Source organism: Thamnophis elegans, chromosome 2 (genome assembly GCF_009769535.1).
Source record: "Thamnophis elegans isolate rThaEle1 chromosome 2, rThaEle1.pri, whole genome shotgun sequence".
Lineage (NCBI taxonomy): Eukaryota > Metazoa > Chordata > Lepidosauria > Squamata > Colubridae > Thamnophis > Thamnophis elegans.
In genome coordinates, this window is record NC_045542.1 from 39,767,752 (window position 1) to 39,786,800 (window position 19,049).

At 42.4% G+C, this 19,049-nt stretch overlaps 1 protein-coding gene across 2 annotated transcripts in view; it reads right to left on the bottom strand.

Annotated features, from left to right (window-relative positions):
* Positions 1–683: 683 nt before the first annotated feature.
* Positions 684–19,049, bottom strand: part of FAM20A (FAM20A golgi associated secretory pathway pseudokinase) — a 64,001-nt gene continuing 45,635 nt past the window's right edge. For both annotated transcript variants that reach the window (XM_032208816.1, XM_032208817.1), the window contains exons 7-11: positions 15,543–15,723; positions 14,021–14,130; positions 10,774–10,855; positions 6,072–6,131; positions 684–3,378 (exon numbers count right to left, since the gene is read on the bottom strand). In XM_032208816.1, the coding sequence (XP_032064707.1) occupies positions 3,117–3,378; positions 6,072–6,131; positions 10,774–10,855; positions 14,021–14,130; positions 15,543–15,723 (695 nt within the window). In that variant the 3' untranslated portion in view covers positions 684–3,116. The remainder of the gene's footprint in view (positions 3,379–6,071; positions 6,132–10,773; positions 10,856–14,020; positions 14,131–15,542; positions 15,724–19,049) is intronic.

Sequence of the window (19,049 nt, forward strand, 5' to 3'; positions counted from 1 at the left end):
GTTAATTATATGGAAAATGGAGCCATGGTTCACACACTGCACTAAAACATAAGATTATGTTTTTGGCTTAATGTGGAATGTAGACGTATCCTTTATGGCTTAGTGTGTAATGTGCAAACCGATCCATTACATTGTAATCAACAAACCATAGATCAAAAATTCCAGCAAATGTTTGAAACAACCATTGATATGTTTTGCGGATCACTTAATGATTAGCAATTAATAAACATGGGCTCTGCTTTCAGTTTTAAAATTGAACTATGGGCTGACTGTCAAATAAATGAATCTTCTGATGCTTCGGCATCAACCAGTGCAAGAAAACGTGACTTTCATAAATATAAGCAGTTTGTAAGATTACTTGATAAAAAAATATATTGGAGTGTTTTAATATTGTAGGGGATTATTATTCCTTTTGATAATCAAATATCTAGGTGGACTTCAAGTGTTTGACTATGGTAACTAATTCACCCTGGGTTTTTCCTTTTATATACTCATGAGTGATGAAATACACCAAGTTAGTATTTAAATTCCCTGTATTGAAAGAAACCAACTCTTGAACCTCTCATATAATTGATGTTAGCATTAAAAACATGCAAAAATATCCAAAAATAGAGCACTGGAGATAGTGACTAATTTATGGAAACTGATCAGATCCAAAGTGACTATGCTGATGCATTCCTGGACCTTGGAACCAGATAATTTATTTGAAGAATTTTTTTAATCTTCATATCCGGAAGCTATCAGCAGAGGGAGCTGAAATACTGTACAATCATTGACATAAATAATGTAACCAATTTAATATTCTTTGATGAATCATTGTTCAAAGATAGTAATCAAGCTGAATTGAAAATCAAAATTCACAAACTTTGGTTATCAACGTTACATGACACTCAAATATTAAGTATTTTCCTCCAGGGAAGTTTATGGAGTCGCCAGGTAATTTCCCCAAAGTTGTCAAAATAATGATTGAGTATCCTTTCAAAGAGCAATTGGAGGTTTGCAGCAGTTGATATGCTACCCGTGGACTTGTACAATAAATGCTTTTGTGTGACCATAGACAACAATTGGAAAGTGAATTTCCACTTTTCCTATTTGTAGAAGATCTAGCTTTGGTATGTTAATTGCTTACAGGTGATAAAAATATAAATAGGTTTTAGGAAACGGATCATAAAGAATATGGTGCTTTCATTGTTAAAACTGGAATATACCAAGTATATTTCAAAATGAAGTTTTTTTCCTAGCTTGTACTCTCCAAATACCTACATCAGAATTCTCAGCCTCCAAGATTAATACGGTAGTAATAACGAAGCTTTTGGAATTTCAGAAAGTTGCCAGATCAGGAAGATTTGGAAGATCATGTGAAACTCCCAATATCGGATGGGAGATGATACTAGATTTTCAACTTTTGTTGCTCTTTGGAGTTCCAGCTTCATACCTCCTATGCTGAATTACTTTGCCAAAAGCCTAATGGTAATCCTTGGGGATGTGGGGGTGGGGGACAAGCTTCTCTGTCCAGATTCCCCCCCACAAACATTAGAGACAACGTCCATGTTCAAGAAATCTTCACTAGAGATTGTTTTCAGATGTGAAACCAAAACATGTTTTGAATTACTGGAAGGACTAGGGGTGACTCGTGGAATTGTCAATATTCCTTGGTGTACTAAAACTTGTTTTGAAGGGCTACTGGATAAACTCAAGGGTAGGGGTGGGGGGATGGTTTTGATGACCAGACTTTTAAAAAATCTATATTTTAATGACCTTGCATAAATTTACCAGGGAAAGAAACTCGTAACAGTTGACATCTGATTTCTTCAAACACCTTGGTTGCATTATCGGCATTGTACCCAACTTCAATGAAATGTTGTAGGCCAGAAGACCTGCCATAGAGCTGCCAGCCTTAGTGTTTCCCTTACTGGTACCAGATAGTTTTAGAATCGTGGAATAAAAAAACTACCAAATTCAGTACCCACAGTCAGTTAACACCATGCTTATAAAGCGTTAAAGGGTGATGATTGGCAAAAAAAGGGGTGGAGTCTGAAAGTGGATGGGAAGTGTGTGAAGTTGGCTGGCATCCTGAAAAAGCGTATTGTGGTGCAAAATCTTTTTTCAACTTCCATATGTGTTTCCTAGTGCTTTTAAAGTTGATGTAGATTACCTTGGTACATTTCCTTCTGCTCACTGCTACAACCCATATTCTGTTTGCTACTCTTTACATCAGACATTGCACTGAAGGGGTGTGTGTGTGTGTGTGTGTGTGTGTGTGTGTGTTTCTGTATGTGTAAGTCCAACTTCCAGTGATGATACTGTTTGCTTGAAAAAGCATTGCTACAGTTAGCTGGTGATGAGACATCAATCAAGATGCTAGTCTTCTTCATTATTCCAAAGTGAATGGCTGGAAAGATTTCAGTGGCAATTGCTATAATGTGAAATTGTAGCTTATATGCCTTGCCTTGATATCAAGGACATCTGGAATCATCTGAAGGCACCCACAATGCAACCCCAAATTGATGGATCCTTTACACAAAAGAAAGCAATTTCCCCTTCCTTGGCAACCCTGAGGCGTGTGGGATTTTATGCCTTAAAGTAGCTTTTCTTTCTATTGTGGAGTTGTCTAAACTAGGTTAGAGCCAGAATGTCTGCCACATCAGCACATTTTCATGGCTTGCTTTTGCCAAGGGCTGCTTCTACAGTTCTATTACAGTTTCTACTACAGTTCTCCATAAACTAAACATCCCTGAGGAGGTACAGGCCCACCTTATTAATATTGTCCTAAATCTCAGTGTGGATGCATTCTGGAAATGTTTCTTTAGTGCCTCTCCATTTCTTTATTCAACCCACCAATCCTAGCCATGGTGAGCCCAGGCAAATCCCGAGCAAGACATAGTTTGGTCGTTACAGAAATTGGTGTATCTTCAATCTCTTGGAGAAGAGGCAGGAAGATTGTGTAGCTGCGATGTGTATGCGATTCCCATCTATAAATTTGAGGCCAAAGCTGCCGGTTTCAACCACCCAGTGGTTTCCCGATTCTGCCGTGGATTGCCTTCCTCCCGTGTCCAGATTAAGGAAGAACAATCATTTCAAGTTCAGGTTCTAGTTTCCCCCACCCTCCTTTGACTCTAGCTTGGCTGTGTCATTCTGTCAAAAGCCACAGGTTCCAAAGGCTTTGCGTCAGCTAAAACAGTGTCTTCTCCAAAGGCCTCTATGCATTTCTCCACAGTTTTCAGGATAATCTGTAACCTTCTGTCCAATGCCAGAAGGTGGGCTTCAGTCAACACGGGGGCAAGGCGGTCTTGAAGGAGGGACTCCCTCATGATATCACTCAGTTTGTAGTCTGGTTTGGCTAAAAGCTGCAGCCGTAACAAGGTGAGCTTCTTGATTCTAAAGGAAAGGAAAGATAGTTTTGAATCAATCTGTTTATGAAAAAAATCCATCAAGATCTAAGCATTCTTATTCATATTTGAAACCTTGATGTGTTCAATTTATAGCTCAACAGAGCACTTGACACGCTTGCAAGCTCCTAACCTGTGCTATTTGCAGAAGCCTTGAGGGGTTTTTTTCTGGAAAGGCCAAATCTAAAGAAGCCCAGTCCTCTGCCTTGATTACGAAGGCAAGGAGTTATTGGTTACTTTTCTTGGTTTTTATTCTGATAATAATAAAAGGTCTGTTCTCTGTTGGATGCTGCTCGGCCCATTCCCTATCGGCCTGTTTCATATTTCCCCATTTTGACATATTTGAAAAATAAAATAAATGACAACACAATGGAAAAAGGAAAATGAGAATGAACACAGTGGATGGAAGGTAAAATATTAGTAAATAAATAGAAATTTAAAAATCAGTGCAGAACTCTAAATATCCATTGATTTAGATTATTTATATTAATATCCACACTATTTGTCATTATCTGAAATAATTACATGTGATCTTATGAAAAAGTAGAAGAATCACAAAATATAAGTATAAATGCTGGAAAATAATTAGTAAAAATCAGTGCATTCCCTCCCATTGCATGTGACCTATCCATAATTGCAAAAAAAGAGATGAATAATAATAAATTAAATGATGCTACAGAGCGCTGCACACCAAGACAACTACACACACGAGACAGTTTTTCCCTGAACGCCATCACTCAGCTAAATAAATAATTTCCTCACCATTGTCAAACTATTCACTAAGGCTGCATTACTATTACTATTAGTCTTCTCATCGTTTCTATCGCCCATCTCCTCCCACTTATGACTGCAGAACTGCAACTTTGTGGATTGTATCCTTACTATTTATATTTATATTGATTGTTTCCTGATTGCTTATTTGTACCCTATGACTATCATTGTGTTGTACCTTATGATTCTTGACGAATCTATCTTGTCCTTTTACCTACACTGAGAGCATATGCATTAAAGACAAATTCCTTGTGTCCAATCACTTGGTCAATAAAGAATTCTATTCTATTCTATTCTATTCCATTCTATTCTATTCTATTCTATTCTAAATGTTGGAAATGTTGTGACATAGAATAAACATCTTACAATATCTGTTGGTCATGTAAAAAAGTCAAAAGCATTGGAAGGACATACACATAATTATCTACAAAAATCAAGCTTTAAAAGCTTGATCTGAATTCTCAAGGTCAGAAAAACATCACCCCAAATCAACCCCTACTCTAGGAGTTTTTCCAGAACAAACAAGCAAACAAATAAACAAAAGAATGTACTGAGATATATATTGTTGGATGTAAGGAGAAGCATGGCCCAACATTGGTACTTTGTCAATAATATCAGTTTAGGAGCTGGAACTTGAGAAAGAGCTAACAATATTAAAATTAAGACTACACAGCCAGTATAGAAGCTTGACTAAATTGAAGCAAAATCACTTCCCTACCTATTATCTGTCACACAGCAAGGGAAATTCACAATGCTTGCATCATAGTTTTTAAAGGGCAAAAATTGACTATAACCATTAGCAGTTTTAATGCTTATAAAGGATTCAATGTAATCACCCCTATTATCTTTTTTAAAATACTATACTGAGCTAGGAAAAGATTTTGGCAAAGAAAATGTGATCCTTTCAGGGAAGGAGGGGGCAAAAGCCAATTTAGAGCATGTGAACTTGAGGGACGTGTAAAAGATTTAGTGGCAGCTCTATAATTATAAACCAGATGGATTTGCAAGGTGTGAGTAATGAACAACTCTTGAAACCAGACCTGGGGCTCTATATATCTATATGGCTTCAGATGATGCTTTTGGCATTGGCTTCTGTAGAAATTTAGAGGGGATAGAATGGAAATTGGTTAGCTATGCTGAGAAAGAAACCCAGAGAATGAATAACTCTTTGCCCAACCTCTTGAAGGTCTAGCTGTTGATTTATATGAATTAATAAAAGAATAACCTGGAGAGGACACAGGCACTGCTATTTATGAGTAAATCCTATACCCCAAAATGACTGCAGGGGGACACAAAAGAAATGGATGAAGTTTTGGTTCCTTTTAGAAGCCGATAGAGTCTTAATGTTCTTGACAGGGATCAAAATGAATGCTTCAATTTCCTTGTGCTTTGATGAATAGCAGATCTGAAAGGGAAGAAGGGGTGTATATCCAGTAAAGCAATGAAGTCTTGGTGATTGCACGCAGCTCAGAATTCACTGAGTTGGAGATAATTTAGAAAATTGTTTATTTAATGTATTTGCTGCGCATCTTGTAGCAAATGACGCTGGACTATAATAATTGCAAAATAATTTTGTCAAAGGTGCTAGATGTTTAGAAAACAGAAACACTCACACACACACAGACACAAGATTGTGAACAAATGCAGCATTGTCTAAGGTGTGAGACCCTTTTTTCCTGGTTCTAAAGGACTCCTTCTCACTTTCCAGATGGTGAATCTAGCAGATAAAAAGAAGTTGGGGGAAATCCTTTGGTGATTGCTTCATGTTCCAACAACTTGGACTTCTTGAATTTGGCTTGTCTCATTTAGCATAGTTAGGCAAAACAGATGATTGCTTGCTTGCTAGCTCTCCAGGCCACAACATGTAGCCTTTCCATTCAACTAGGCTGATGTGGAAAGGCAAGTACTTACATGCAACACTGTTTAAGAGGAGCCAAGATGGAGATCTCATCATAGGAATGTTTCCCAAATCTGTGAGAACAAAGGAACAAATGTTAGTGTCAAAGGCACAGCAAACAATCCAGGATGCTGGGAAAGAATGTCTTTCAGAGTGGTCAATAGAAGGCAAAGACCTGGCTTGATACTGACTGAATTTGTATTCAAAATGCAGACATAGGGAGTTCATTGGAAGAAGCTTGACAGAATCAACAGATGGCAGCATCTAGCCAATGTTGGCTGAGCTTGGAAGCTAAGCAGAGACAGTCTGATTCATATTTTTGGTTTGGGATCCTTTAGGAATTGCAGGGTTGTTGGCACAAGTTTGAACCAAAGAAAATATTCTGAAGAAAGGATGTGAGAAACCACTTCTTTAACATTCCCAAGAAAACAACACAGATGACAGTATGAAGCATAACCGAAGGGTGTGTTTACTGTAGGAAGTAAGCCTTATCTCTTGCATCTTAATTTCCCACTCAGCCTCTATAATTCTGATCATTTTGCACCGAGGCCAAGGACAGCTGTGTCACATTTTTTAAATCATAGCTCCAGTGAGCTATTTATTTATTTATTTATTTATTTATTTATTTATTTATTTATTTATTTATTTATTTATTTATTTATTTATTTGTAGTTTTTATATGCCGCCCAATCTCGAAGGACTCCGGGCGGCTTATAAGAAATATAAAAAAAAGACATAACGACAAAACAATTTAAAACAACAGACACCCCTCATACATTCATTCTAGTCGGGGCTGGACCTCAACAGTGAGGTCAACAGCCTCAAGCCTGCCGGAGCAGCCACATTTTTATGGCTTTCCTGAAGGCCATCAGAGTGGGAATGGTCCAGATTTCCGGGGGGAGCTGGTTCCAAAGAGTCGGAGCAGCCACGGAGAAGGCTCTCCTCGGAGGGCCCGCCAGCCAACATTGTTTGGCTGATGGCATCTGAAGGAGGCCCAATCTATGGGATCTTACTGGCCGCTGGGAGGTATGTGTCAGCAGGCGGTCTCGAAGGTATCCCCTTCTGAAGTCATTCGACAATCAATCCTGGGGAGGGGAGGGAATTGGGTTTGCTGGTTTGCTGCACAGCTTTGTGTCGCTAGTCATGCTGCCTATAGTTTCATAAACCCTGATGTCCTACAACAGGGGTGTCAAACTGGGAGACCGTGGGCCAGATGCATCACGTGCAGGCCACGCCCGTCCCAGCTCTGCAAAAGCAAAAAATGTCATGATACATCACGTGATGCAATCGAGTTTGACACCCATGTAAAACAAGAGACGTGTCTTGCTGGTGAACTGAGACGTCTATCGGGGTGGATGTTGAGAGTAACAATCTTGCAACAACTATAGAACCAGCCATTCTGGGGTGGGATTCTACTGGTTCGGACTGGTTCGGGCAAACCGGTAGTTCTGGTAAGCAACAGAGAGTGAACCAGTTTGGGCCTGCCTGTCCACCCTTGCCCCATACCTGTTTATTGGGAAAGAGTGAACTGGGTATGCGCGCGCAACATGTGCACATGCAATCGCTGCCGCCCCTGCTGTGTAATCAGCTGTTCATCAGAGGGACGGGTAACTGCGCACACATCCACAGTGTATGTCAGGTTCACGTTCATGCGAAGCGAACCAGTTCTTACCCCATTAGGATCGCACCCCTGCAGCCATTGCCTGTCTTGATCTGAAAAGGAGAATTCCCTACACTGTACTGATATTCACATGTGACATTTCTGCCCTGATATAGTACTCTCTCTCTCTCTCTCTCTCTCTCTTGCTCGTTCTCTTGCACTTTCTCTCTCTCTCTCAGATTTTCCTAATCAATATCTTTAGTGCTCTAGGTTAAAATTAATAATTTCTCAGGTTTCCCAGAAAGACCTAAGGAGCTGAAAGCCAATACAGATTGCAGAATATTGGAATGCTCATGTCAAGTGCATTGATTTCCATTAACAGCTGAAAAGCTCAGGTAATATCAACTCAGCATGCATCTCATTTAGCTCTAACTTGCTTAGAAAGATTAGGGCATGTGTATGAGATCCATAAAAAGACGGAGCATCATTTGCAATATCTCATATGGTATTTGGCAAACTAGCTGGGCATGCTAGTAGTTGTGGTTTAGTAACATCTGAAATCAACAGGTTGTCCTGCAGGAGCCATGGCTCCTGTTCAGCATCTACATCAGGGGTGTCAAACTGGTGGCACATGGGCTGGATGCATCATGCAGAGGCCATGCCCACCCCAGCTCTGTGAAGGGGAAAAACATTGCGAAACATCACATGACGGCAACATGATGCCGCGAGTTTGACATCCCTGATCTACATGAAGCTGTTGAGCATGTGTTCAGATATCATTAATACTGAAATCATAGCCATACAACTCATACCCAGGATGAGCAGGAGATGTAGTCTAAGTCCTTTCCCATCCTGGTACGAGAAGGTTTCTATACCCACATTGTTTCTGAATGGATGGAGCTTGAGGCTTCCCACTCTAATAGTCATCAGGCAATGAGATTTGATCTTGACAGTATCACAGGGCTAGGATGAGTATCTACTAAATATCACCATACTGATGATATCTGCCTCTGAATCAATGCGTGACCTTATCCAGTAGCTTCAGATAGACAATAAACATGAGAGTCAAGAGCTTTGAGCCCTATGACACCCTTCAATTTAGGCATGGCCTCTTCCCCCATCAACATTGACTGAAACTGACCATGGGAAAAGAAGAACTACCACAACATTACACATTTCACTCTTAGTCCTGTCGTCAGTCCAGAAGGATACTTTCATCAATGGTATTGAAAGCTACTGAGAGATTAAGAAGAACCAGGGCCATCTCTATCCTGTATTTGTCTATGGAGATTCTCACTCATCTAAGTCATGGTTGTCCCAAAGGTGCTTTTTCAAGAGGCAACCGGACTTTCTGGTTTTTCTTTGAAGACGTTTCGCTTCTCATCCAAGAGAAGAGCTGAATAATCTTGGATGAGAATTTTGGATGAGAAGAAGCTTCTTGGATGCGAAGTGAAATGTCTTCAAAGAAAAACCAGAAAGTCCAGTTGCCTCTTGAAAAAGCACCATTTGTGGTCTTCCAGCAGCCTGTGGAGTTGGCAGCAGAGTCAGACAGTGAGGAGGTTGGGGAGGAACATGGGCCAATTCTGGAGTCTAGGGAAGGCTCAGACAAGGGCTCTGCATCGGAGGCAGAGAGGGGGCCAGGGCTATCTGGTCGTTATGTGCTGTCTCCGGAGTCTTACATCAGCGAGGCAGAGGAACAGGGGGAGCCTGTTTCTAGTGCGCCCATGAGCAGAGCTGCCAGAAGGCAAGAACAGTTAAGACAAAAGAGGCAACTCAGGAGTAAGACTTTGAGATGATTGGTCCTTCCCATAAGACTTAAAAAAGGAGCAAATAGACATGAACCTTTGCAGAAAACAATTTTGTTCATTCTAGTCGGTTTAATCTCTGAAGTTCTGTTTGACTCTGTGCTCCATTTGGCCTTGCAAAACTAATTGGTAATCAGGTCTCTGGCAGCGTTTCAAGGGACATAAAGGTGGGTGCTTATCAGCATTACCCTGAAAGACTGTGGCAGACTTCTGTCGGACTCTTCACAGACTCTTTGTGACTCATTATGGACTGTGAATGAACATAATTCACAACCATTAAGTAAAAGAGTGTGTGATTTTTACTGTCGCTGGAAGCCTAGGTCAGAACAGCATCTTTGGGTCTATCCTGTATTGCATCCTGTCCTGAAGCTCAGCTGAAAAGAGTCCAGATAATTCATCTCCTCCAAAGCCCTCTAAAGGTACAACCCGACCATCTTCTCAATGATTTTCCCCAAAACAGAGACGTTGGAGACTATGAAAATTGTTCCAAGTCAGCAATGATTTCTTAAAGAAAGAGGGACACTGGAACCTCCTTCAAGGTAAGCAGAACCACCCTCCCTTTCAAGGCTTAATTCACCCATCATACTGTCTCTCTTTAAGACTTGTGGAAGTTGCCAAGTTTGAAGATCTCTGCTCCAGAACTTCTTTCAAGGGAGGAGACCTAGAAACTGCCTTAGACTGACCTATTTCATGACAAGTGGTAATTGGCCAGGTTCATCTGCAGCAGAAATAAACTAGCTACATTCAGGCTGCTCACAGCACAATTGATGTTCCTTTGCACTATGCCAGAACGTTTGATCCTCTTGTCCTGGAATGTTGATAATGACCGGTCCTGCATCTCCAGGGAATTTGACAGAAGCTTCTCCGGATGTCCCTGGGGATGCCAGGAATTGATTTGCAACCAGCTGCATATTAAACCTGCAGGTTGTCCTTTGGCCTTCCTGAAACTTCTATCTTCTACGTGTGTGGGAGGACAACTCCACCAAACCTGTGTACTATTTACTTCTGATGATGGGTTTGGATGAATTTTCAAATATGAATTGGACAAAAATATGGTTGAAAGACAGTATGATGGCTGAATTAAAGTTCTGGTCTGGAGGGAAAAAGAAGTGGGAAGGAACCAGGGCTGTCAATTCCTAAGCAGAGTGGAGTCCTGTTTTAGTTTAATGTGGGATTTTATCATACTATTTTCTACATCAATATTATATCCTATTATACTTTTGCCATCTGAAGTTCAGTTCTCTCTGCAAATTACCAAGATCAGTGCTTAGGTGGGGGGAAATGCTGATTATGAGGGGTTTGTTGCCTTACCCTCTGGCATTATCCAAATGAAGCAAAAAGCCATCATCTCCAAACTTGGTAAACATCTCATAATGATGGCGGTCCATGTTACCTTTCAGAAGACAAAAAAGGGAGAGCATGGAAAACAAACAAATGCAGACCCACACCCCATATTTAAATACAGAAATCAGCCTCCATCCATCGAGTAAGAACTCCTGAAAAAGAGATATCAAACCCTTTTTATGTGAGAGAACCAGCAAAAGAGCGTACAGAAAGCTTTTGAGTCATCTAGGCTGACAATTCAGGATGCAGATACAGAACTTGGTTTCCTTAACACTGATTGGTTTACTTTACTACGCTTTCCTTAAGGCCTGTGTATGGGGGGGGGAGGGGGCTTCTTAGCTCAGCTTGCAGCTGTACTCCAGTGGAATTCTGGAATTCTCTAGATGGGTCTAAAAACTGGATGTTGTGGCCTGCCAGCGGCCAGTGGTGCTGGCAGTAGATTCGGATAGTGAGGAGGTTGGGGAGGAACATGGGCCAGTCCCAGAGTCTGGGGAAGGCTCTGATGAGGGCTCTGTGTTAGAGGAAAAGAGGGGGCCAGAGCTGTATGCCACTTATCAGCTGTTGTCAGAGTCAGACAGCAGTGTGGCTGACGGACAGCTGGAGCGTGTTCCCAGTGTGTGCATGTGCAGAGTTGCCATACGAAGGGAACAACTAAAGAGCAGGGGTTGACTTGGGAGTAAGGCCAGACAATGAATGGCTCCTCCCAGAGGAAATAAAAGAGGAACGAGTTTGCAGGAGACAAAAAGTTCGCTAATTGGTTAGTGAGTCTCTGAGAGTCCTTGCCAAGTTCTGGAGATATTGACCTGCCAGCTCTCCAAGCCAGATAAGGTGTGTGACTGTAAATCCTCCTTTGAAAGACTTTGCCAGCTGTGAATGAGCAGAATTCACTGTAATTTTATTTGCTGGGAAAAAGGAGTTTGCTCCATGTTCTTGGGAAGCTTCCATCAGAACACTGGACTCAGATTTGAGTTCCTGGTTATACATGCATATTTATGCATGAAATGCCACTATTTTCTCCCAGGAGCTAGCACAACTGTCAATATAATTCCATGATTGCATGTTCACAAGAAACCCCCTTGAGTTAATTTAGATTAACAGCTAGGGCAATGTATATACACAAAATTGCAGTCTCATTTGTTCTGTAGTTCTGTTAATGTTGCATGTTGTGGTCAATTAAGCTTTATTGCTCTACTGCAATCCAGTCAGAAACCACCATTACAGGAAAGGTTATTAATCTTCATGGGATGTACACCGGATTCTATATTAGGACTCTGAGCTTTTCAACTATTTAATTATTCCTTCCTCTGGCTGCAGCTCAAGGGATGTAAGATATGTGATCACCTGACGAGGCCAAGAGTTTGACATTTGAAAGTCTGGTTAAAGTGTACAATATCCTTTTTGCCCAGTAGAGGGGAGCACAGCTGGACTGCTTTTCCTAAGTAGTGCAAAGTCGGGATACATAGCAGGGCCTCCCACATTCTCTTGGCCCTTGTTTTGACATTCTTTTCACTTAAAAATGAGAACTCTGCAAAGAAAGATATTTCCCAAGACATACGATCAGCCCTACATCAATGCAAAAAAGTCCGATTATATTCAATATGAATAGACTCTTTGCATTCCAATGCTTTGTGAATATGTGTATCCATCTGCCTTGGGAGAAAAAGCTACCCTCCAAAATTATGGAGGTAGAAGGCATCTTGGAAAGTAAAAGCCGTGATGAGAAGCAACATTACCCATTTGTCTTCTGGTAAAGGAGAATTTTGAAGGCCATCAAGGAGTGGCAGCCATTTTCCAAGGGCGTTCACAATAACACCTCAAATTTCCAGTCAACTGGAGACATTTGCTATATATTATAAAACATGTTTGTTCCCTACTGCCAAATTCTGGAAGAATGCATGATGGCATGTGGCAGAGAGCAAGACATTTAGGAGGCTTGTTCTGGCATGTGCCTATGTGTGTGAGTTGTTAACATGGAGACAAAATCAAGCACAAACAACTCAGCATGTCAACAACATTGTGAAGTTAATCCATTGGAATGGATTGTAGTAGACAAAATCTCATGCCGCAATGCACCTGGCATTCCTTAAATGGCCATTGTCATTTTTTAAAACTGCCAATATCTAAATTGGAATGGATGAGTGAATGAACGTGTAGCCTTTTCCCTTTTGCATGACTATATAATATTTAAAGCAAATAGCAAATTGCTTTGGCTATTTCTACCTGATGTAATTTGGCCATTGCAAAAACAACCCCCTTTCCCGCACTCCCCCACCCCCCCCAAAATCCCCCACCCCAAATGGAGAGTTTGATTGCTGAAATGTTAGACTACGAGGGACTCACATTCCTGTTCAGTCCAGCTGCTCATTGGGGCCAGTCATTGTTTTTCAATGTCAATATTGTGAACTAATTCCACAATGAACCAACTTTAGTTTTTGGAGAAAACATAGATACACCCCAAAGGATTGTTTTTCTCTGCATTGTTGATATATTGTTTGTTGTTGTTGTTCAGTCATTATGTCTGACTCTTCACAAGTCCAAGGACCTCAGCATGCCAGGCCCCTGGTCCTCCACTGTCTCCCAGAGTTTGACCAAATTCATGTTCATTGCATCGATGACACTCTCTAACCATCTCCTTCTCTGCTGTCCCTTTCTCATTTTGCCTTCAATCCTTCCTTTGCAGGAAGCAACTTGATTTATGCTGGTCAGTTTACCTTCTGTAGCTCCATTTTGACTCTTTGCTCTGTGTGGTCTTGCCAATTAAGTCTTTGGCAGTGTTTCAAGGAAGATAAATGTAGGTGCTTATCAGCCTTATCCTGAAGGACTTTGACAGCCTACTGTAGGACTCTTTTCAACTATTTGGGACTCATTACGGGCTGTGAATGAAGATAATTCACAACCTTTGAAAGAAAAAGAGGGTTTTGGGGACTACAGCTTTTTACTGTATCAGGAAGTATAGATCAGAACACAAGGATCTTTTGATTTCATGACTGCAGACATATTGGCAGTGATCTTGAATATATAGGATAAGGAATTTAGCTAACCCCTTCCACTCCCCACATTGAAACCAGAGAATTCAACTCAGAAAACCTGGAAAGTTTTGAATTTATCAGCATGTTCTAAGCCGGCTTTATTTCATGCCCCATGAAAAATTTCCACTCATGGACAGAACACCTCAGATCCATGAGGATCACAATCTCTCCCTCTTCTTACTTACCTATTAAGAAGTCAAATATGGCCATGTCAATGATATTGAGTAGCCGGCTGCCGCTGCTGTAAGGATAAATCTCCTTCACGGTATTGCAATAGAGAGGATTTACTTCCCACCTGGGAGAAAGATCAAAGAGAAGAGAGTGGCTGCTGGCATCAGCACCTTCCCCATCTGCTGCCTTTCTTGCAAACAGAGGGAAAAGGCAGCACTGGACTCTAAGAGAAAATTAAAGGTTTGTGGTCTAGCCCACCATGTGAAGCCAGGAGTCCAGGGCAAAAAGTGAATGCAAACAATAGGCAAGGATCTTCCAAACTGTCAAGGTTTCTAAAATATCTAAAGAACATCTGTAGAGAAGCTTGAGCGCTCTCTACACCAGGGGTGTCAAACTCGATTTCATTGAGGGCCGCATCAGGGTTGTGTTTGACCTCAGGAGAGGATGGGATGAGTGGGGTGGCAAGGAGGTGTGGCCAGTTTGACGTCATTTGTGTCGAGGGCGCCCATGGTGGCCTGAGTGCGCTGCCAGTGAAAACGGGCTCACAAGCTCTGTTTTCGACTGCAACAGCATCCTACAACCCTCTAACAGTGAAAATGAGCTTGGGAGGGCCGCCGACACAGCCCTTCTAAGCTCTGTTTTTGGCTGCAACAGCCTCCTGGAACCCTCTGTCAACAAAAACAGAGCTCGGGGGGGGGGCGGTCACACACAGCCCTCATGAGCTCCATTTTTGCTGGCAAAGGCCCCTGCGGACCAGATCTAAGCACCTTGCCAGCTGGATCCAGGCCCCGGGCCTTGAGTTTGACACCCCTGTTCTACACTGTTGGGAAGAGAAGTTTCATTGTTTCCCTCTCCTTGTCACAATCATGATAATAATAGGCCCTCCACAGTTGGCTTTTATATCTCAAGGTAAGTCTACATTTAATACTTTTGATTTTTCATATTTATATCTTGATTTTCCTCAAGGAATTTAAGGCAATGCACATGATAGGTGAGGGTTTTTTTTTGTCTTATTCCACTGCAGCTCCTCGAAGAGTTGGACTCAAACGACCCAAAGAGTTTTTGTTAGCTAGGTATGGAAAAAGTAGCTTCAGAAGCAATTTTTATCCAGACTGAGATAGTGAGAGGATTAAATTTTTTCACTCTTCCCTCAGGCGTGTCCACACACCTCTTCATATATAAGCTCCTGTTGGACTTCCTAGAAACTGTCATTTTACACTAGAAAATGGAAACAGCATTTATTATTATCTTGGCTATGGTGGTTAGGATCTTTGGTCCAAATGCAGCTGGTTGCTCTGGATGGGCCAGATTAGGAATACAAAATTGAGGTTGTGAGCTAAACCTGGGGAATTAAATGAGACTTACCCTCCGGTAACTGTATCTAAGATTACATCCTTGTTTCTCTTCTACATAAACGGAGGGACCAAGGGCCTCCCTAAGCTGGTCTGCTCAATAAGTGTAGCGTAGCATGTTTTTTTAAAAGGGTGGCCTTGGTCTCAGCAGTAAGCAAAAAGAGAGGTCCATTTACCCACTTACTCCTCTTTTCCTGCAAAGGTGTAGGATCGGATCCACGGATTAGGGATGGAGATTCGCGGTGCCAAGTTGAGAGAAGGCAGGAAAACCGAGAGGGAACCTTCCAAGAGGTGAGGGTTCCCGCACACGGCATATTCTGTTTTGCACATGTAAGGGCACTTCGCAAAGAAGCAGACATTGCTGGCTATGGAGAGAGGAATCCGTAATGAGACTCAAGACTGATGCAGGGACAGAGGTTGCACATAACAGGCCGCAAGGACGTTAGAATGCACAGACGTCCATCATGAGGTCATTATGCAAATGGTGTGATTGCATAACGATACCTGATGCCCATATGTTTATCTATTTATTAAGAAAATTTATATGGCTTCCCAATTTAGGGTGACTCCAGGCAGCTTACAAAACACCAATACAAAAACCAATAATCTTCCACTCCTCAGGTGACAACAATCAGACCAGGCACTTGATGGATTCTGTATCACTCTGGGATTCCCAGGCCTATTGGTAGAACCACGCCTTCAGGGCTTTGACCAATGTCCTGTGAGGGCTCATCTTATCTCTGCCGAGATAATGTTCCACAAAGAAGGAGCCACCACAGAGAAGGCCCTTCTTCCTCATCTCACTAGGTGGACCTCCTAGAGCCATGATGGCGAACCTATGGCACGTGTGCCACAGGTGGCATGCAGAGCCCTCTCTAAAGGCATGTGAGTCATCACCCCAGCTCAGCTCCACTGGGCATGCGCACCGCCTCTCCCCGGCCAGCTGGTTTTCAGGTCTCTGCCACACATGTGCGGGGTGCACACATATGCGTGCGTGCATGTGGGGGTGGGGAGCACAGGGGGCGTGTGCACATTGCATTATGGGCGTGCGCTTTTGGCACGCAGCGACGAAAAGGTTAGCCATCACTGTCCTAGAGACTGGAGTCATAACATTTTGTGCCTCTCCGCTACAATGGGTTGGGTAGATAGGATTTGTGAAAAGATCGTCCTTCAATTTGCATAATGTAGTAATAACAAGGCCCTTAAAACTTGGTTTTGTCACAGGAGCATAGCGCCTGTGAAATAGTTGCACTGTGTTTATGTTCCTAAGCATTTTATTACAGTTTTTAACTACTTTGAATTTTAATGCATTTGTTCTTAGATATTTTGAACATTTGTTTTTTGCTTGTATCCAGGGTCACCATATGAGATGGGAGTTAGTACAACTATGATGTCTAAACAGTGTTCAGAGATTAAGCTGCCAGGGAAGTATGACAGGACTAATACTTACTCTCCCTGATAGTTAAATTCAAGAGTCTTTCCAATGTGACAAATTTTCTGGGCACGCAGGTTTTATATAAACATGCTGGTTATCTATGGATGCTTACAAAGGAAAAGAATGTGTCAATTTTGTTACATTTGCTCATTTAGTTAATTCAGGTTTTCCAACTAAATTTAAGATGATCAGGTTTATTCTAGTAAATACTGACTAAACCTGGAGCAATCTCAGTTGTACAAAGTGGAAAACAAGGCCTGGAGAAAATTTTGAAAGAATCTTATGGGTATAGCCCAGAGTGGGTTGCCAATTTTTTACTACCGATTCGGGCACACTCCCACGTGCATGTGCAGAAGCATCTGGGTGGGCGGCCGGAGCCTCCCGCTGCTGCTACTACTGGTTTGTCTGATCCGTGCCAACCGGGACGGATACGTCTGGTATAGCCCTCTGTCAAAACAGCTCAACAATCACAATGGATGGTGACCTCCAAGTTGTTCTGCAGTAGCCCGCCCACAACTTTTAGAATGGCTGTCAAAGTTTGACTGTTAATACATTGAAGTTGAGTAATCTATTATTTTAAATTCTTAGATTGTTGTGTGGTAAAAAGAAAAGCCGAAGAGGACCAATCCACCAGTAGTGCTGGAAATAAGTAACTCTCAGTCATGAGGGTGTTGAAAGTGACACCTCTTTATTCTTGTCCATCTCTAATCCCAATAGAATAATTAATTTTATTCATGCTGAAGTGGGGTACAGAAATGTGTTTCTGATTCAAGGGGGTGAAAAGTGATATAACTTGAACACCTCAATTTAAGGTGCTGCCATTGTGCTTTCAAGTCATAAATAGCTTATGGCACGACTATTTAAGGAAACTTTGAAAGACGCCTCCACTGTACCCAGATTCACCTTCTTAGAATATCGGAGCAGGCCTTCTGTACAATTTCCAGAATATGAAATGCACCTTACAACTTAAAACATAGGGTTGGAAGGGACGTGGAGGTTTTCTAGTGCAATCCTTTCCTCAAGCAGGAAAAACCTTACACCATACCGGACAAATGGCTGTCCAATCTCTTACTGAAGAGATAATGGGCGATGCAGCACCCACACTTTCCAGAGCCACTGATTAATTGTTCTTACTGTAGCAATAGCAATAGCAGTAGACTTATATACCGCTTCATAGGCCTTTCAGGCCTCTCTAAGCGGTTTACAAAGAGTCAGCATATTGCCCCCAACAATCTGGGTCCTCATTTTACCCACCTCGGAAGGATGGAAGGCTGAGTCAACCCTGAGCCGGTGAGATTTGAACCGCTGACCTGCTGATCTAGCAGTAGCCTGCAGTGCTGCATTTAACCACTGCGCCACCTTGGCTCTTCTGTCAGGAAATTCCTTTCTAATTTCAGGTTGGTTCTCACTTGAATGAGCTTCCACCCATTATTTCTTGTTCTGCCTTCAGGTGTTTTGGAGAATAAGTCAATCCCTTCTCTGTGACAATCCCCCAAGTCCTGGAAGACAGCTATCATGTCACCCCTAATCCTTTGCTTCTTTAGAACTAGACATACCTAGTTTCCTTAACCGTGCATCATACAGCTGTAATGGTGAACCTATGGCATGCGTGCCACACAGTGGTGGGTTCTGGATCCAGTGCAACGGAGCCCGGTGTCCACCATAAGCACGCTTGCACCACACACGCACCACGCGCATGCCTCCTTGCCTCCACGATGCTTCCGCGACGGCCTCTGCGACGCTCCAGCTGTTCGGCAGAGTGTTGTGCAGGCACCATGCACTCTGTGCACATGTACGGAAGCGCTGAAGAGCTCAAATACAGGTAAGGAGCTCAGGCAGGCAGGTGGGCCCTCCAGAGCACCATACCGGAATGGTACCCGGTGCTCTCGGCAGGCACTGGTACGCCCGTACCAGGGCTTACCGCCTGCAACCCACCACCATATTTGACGGCATGTGACCCATCAGCTCCAGTGCACATGTGCCCACCAGCCAGCTGATTTTTGGCCTTCTGGAGGGCCGGAGAGGCTGTTTTTGCCCTCCCCAGGCTTCAGGAATGCTTCTGGAGACTGGGGAGGGCGGAAAACAAGTGCCTCACCCAGGTGCATGCACAGGTGGGCATGGTGCATTGTATTGTAGATCTGGGCATGTACATGCGTGCTATTGCTCACACAAGGATAATTATGGCACGCCTTTACAAAAAGATTCACCATTACAGTTTAGCTTCCAGACTCCTCATCATCTTTGTTGTTCTTCCCT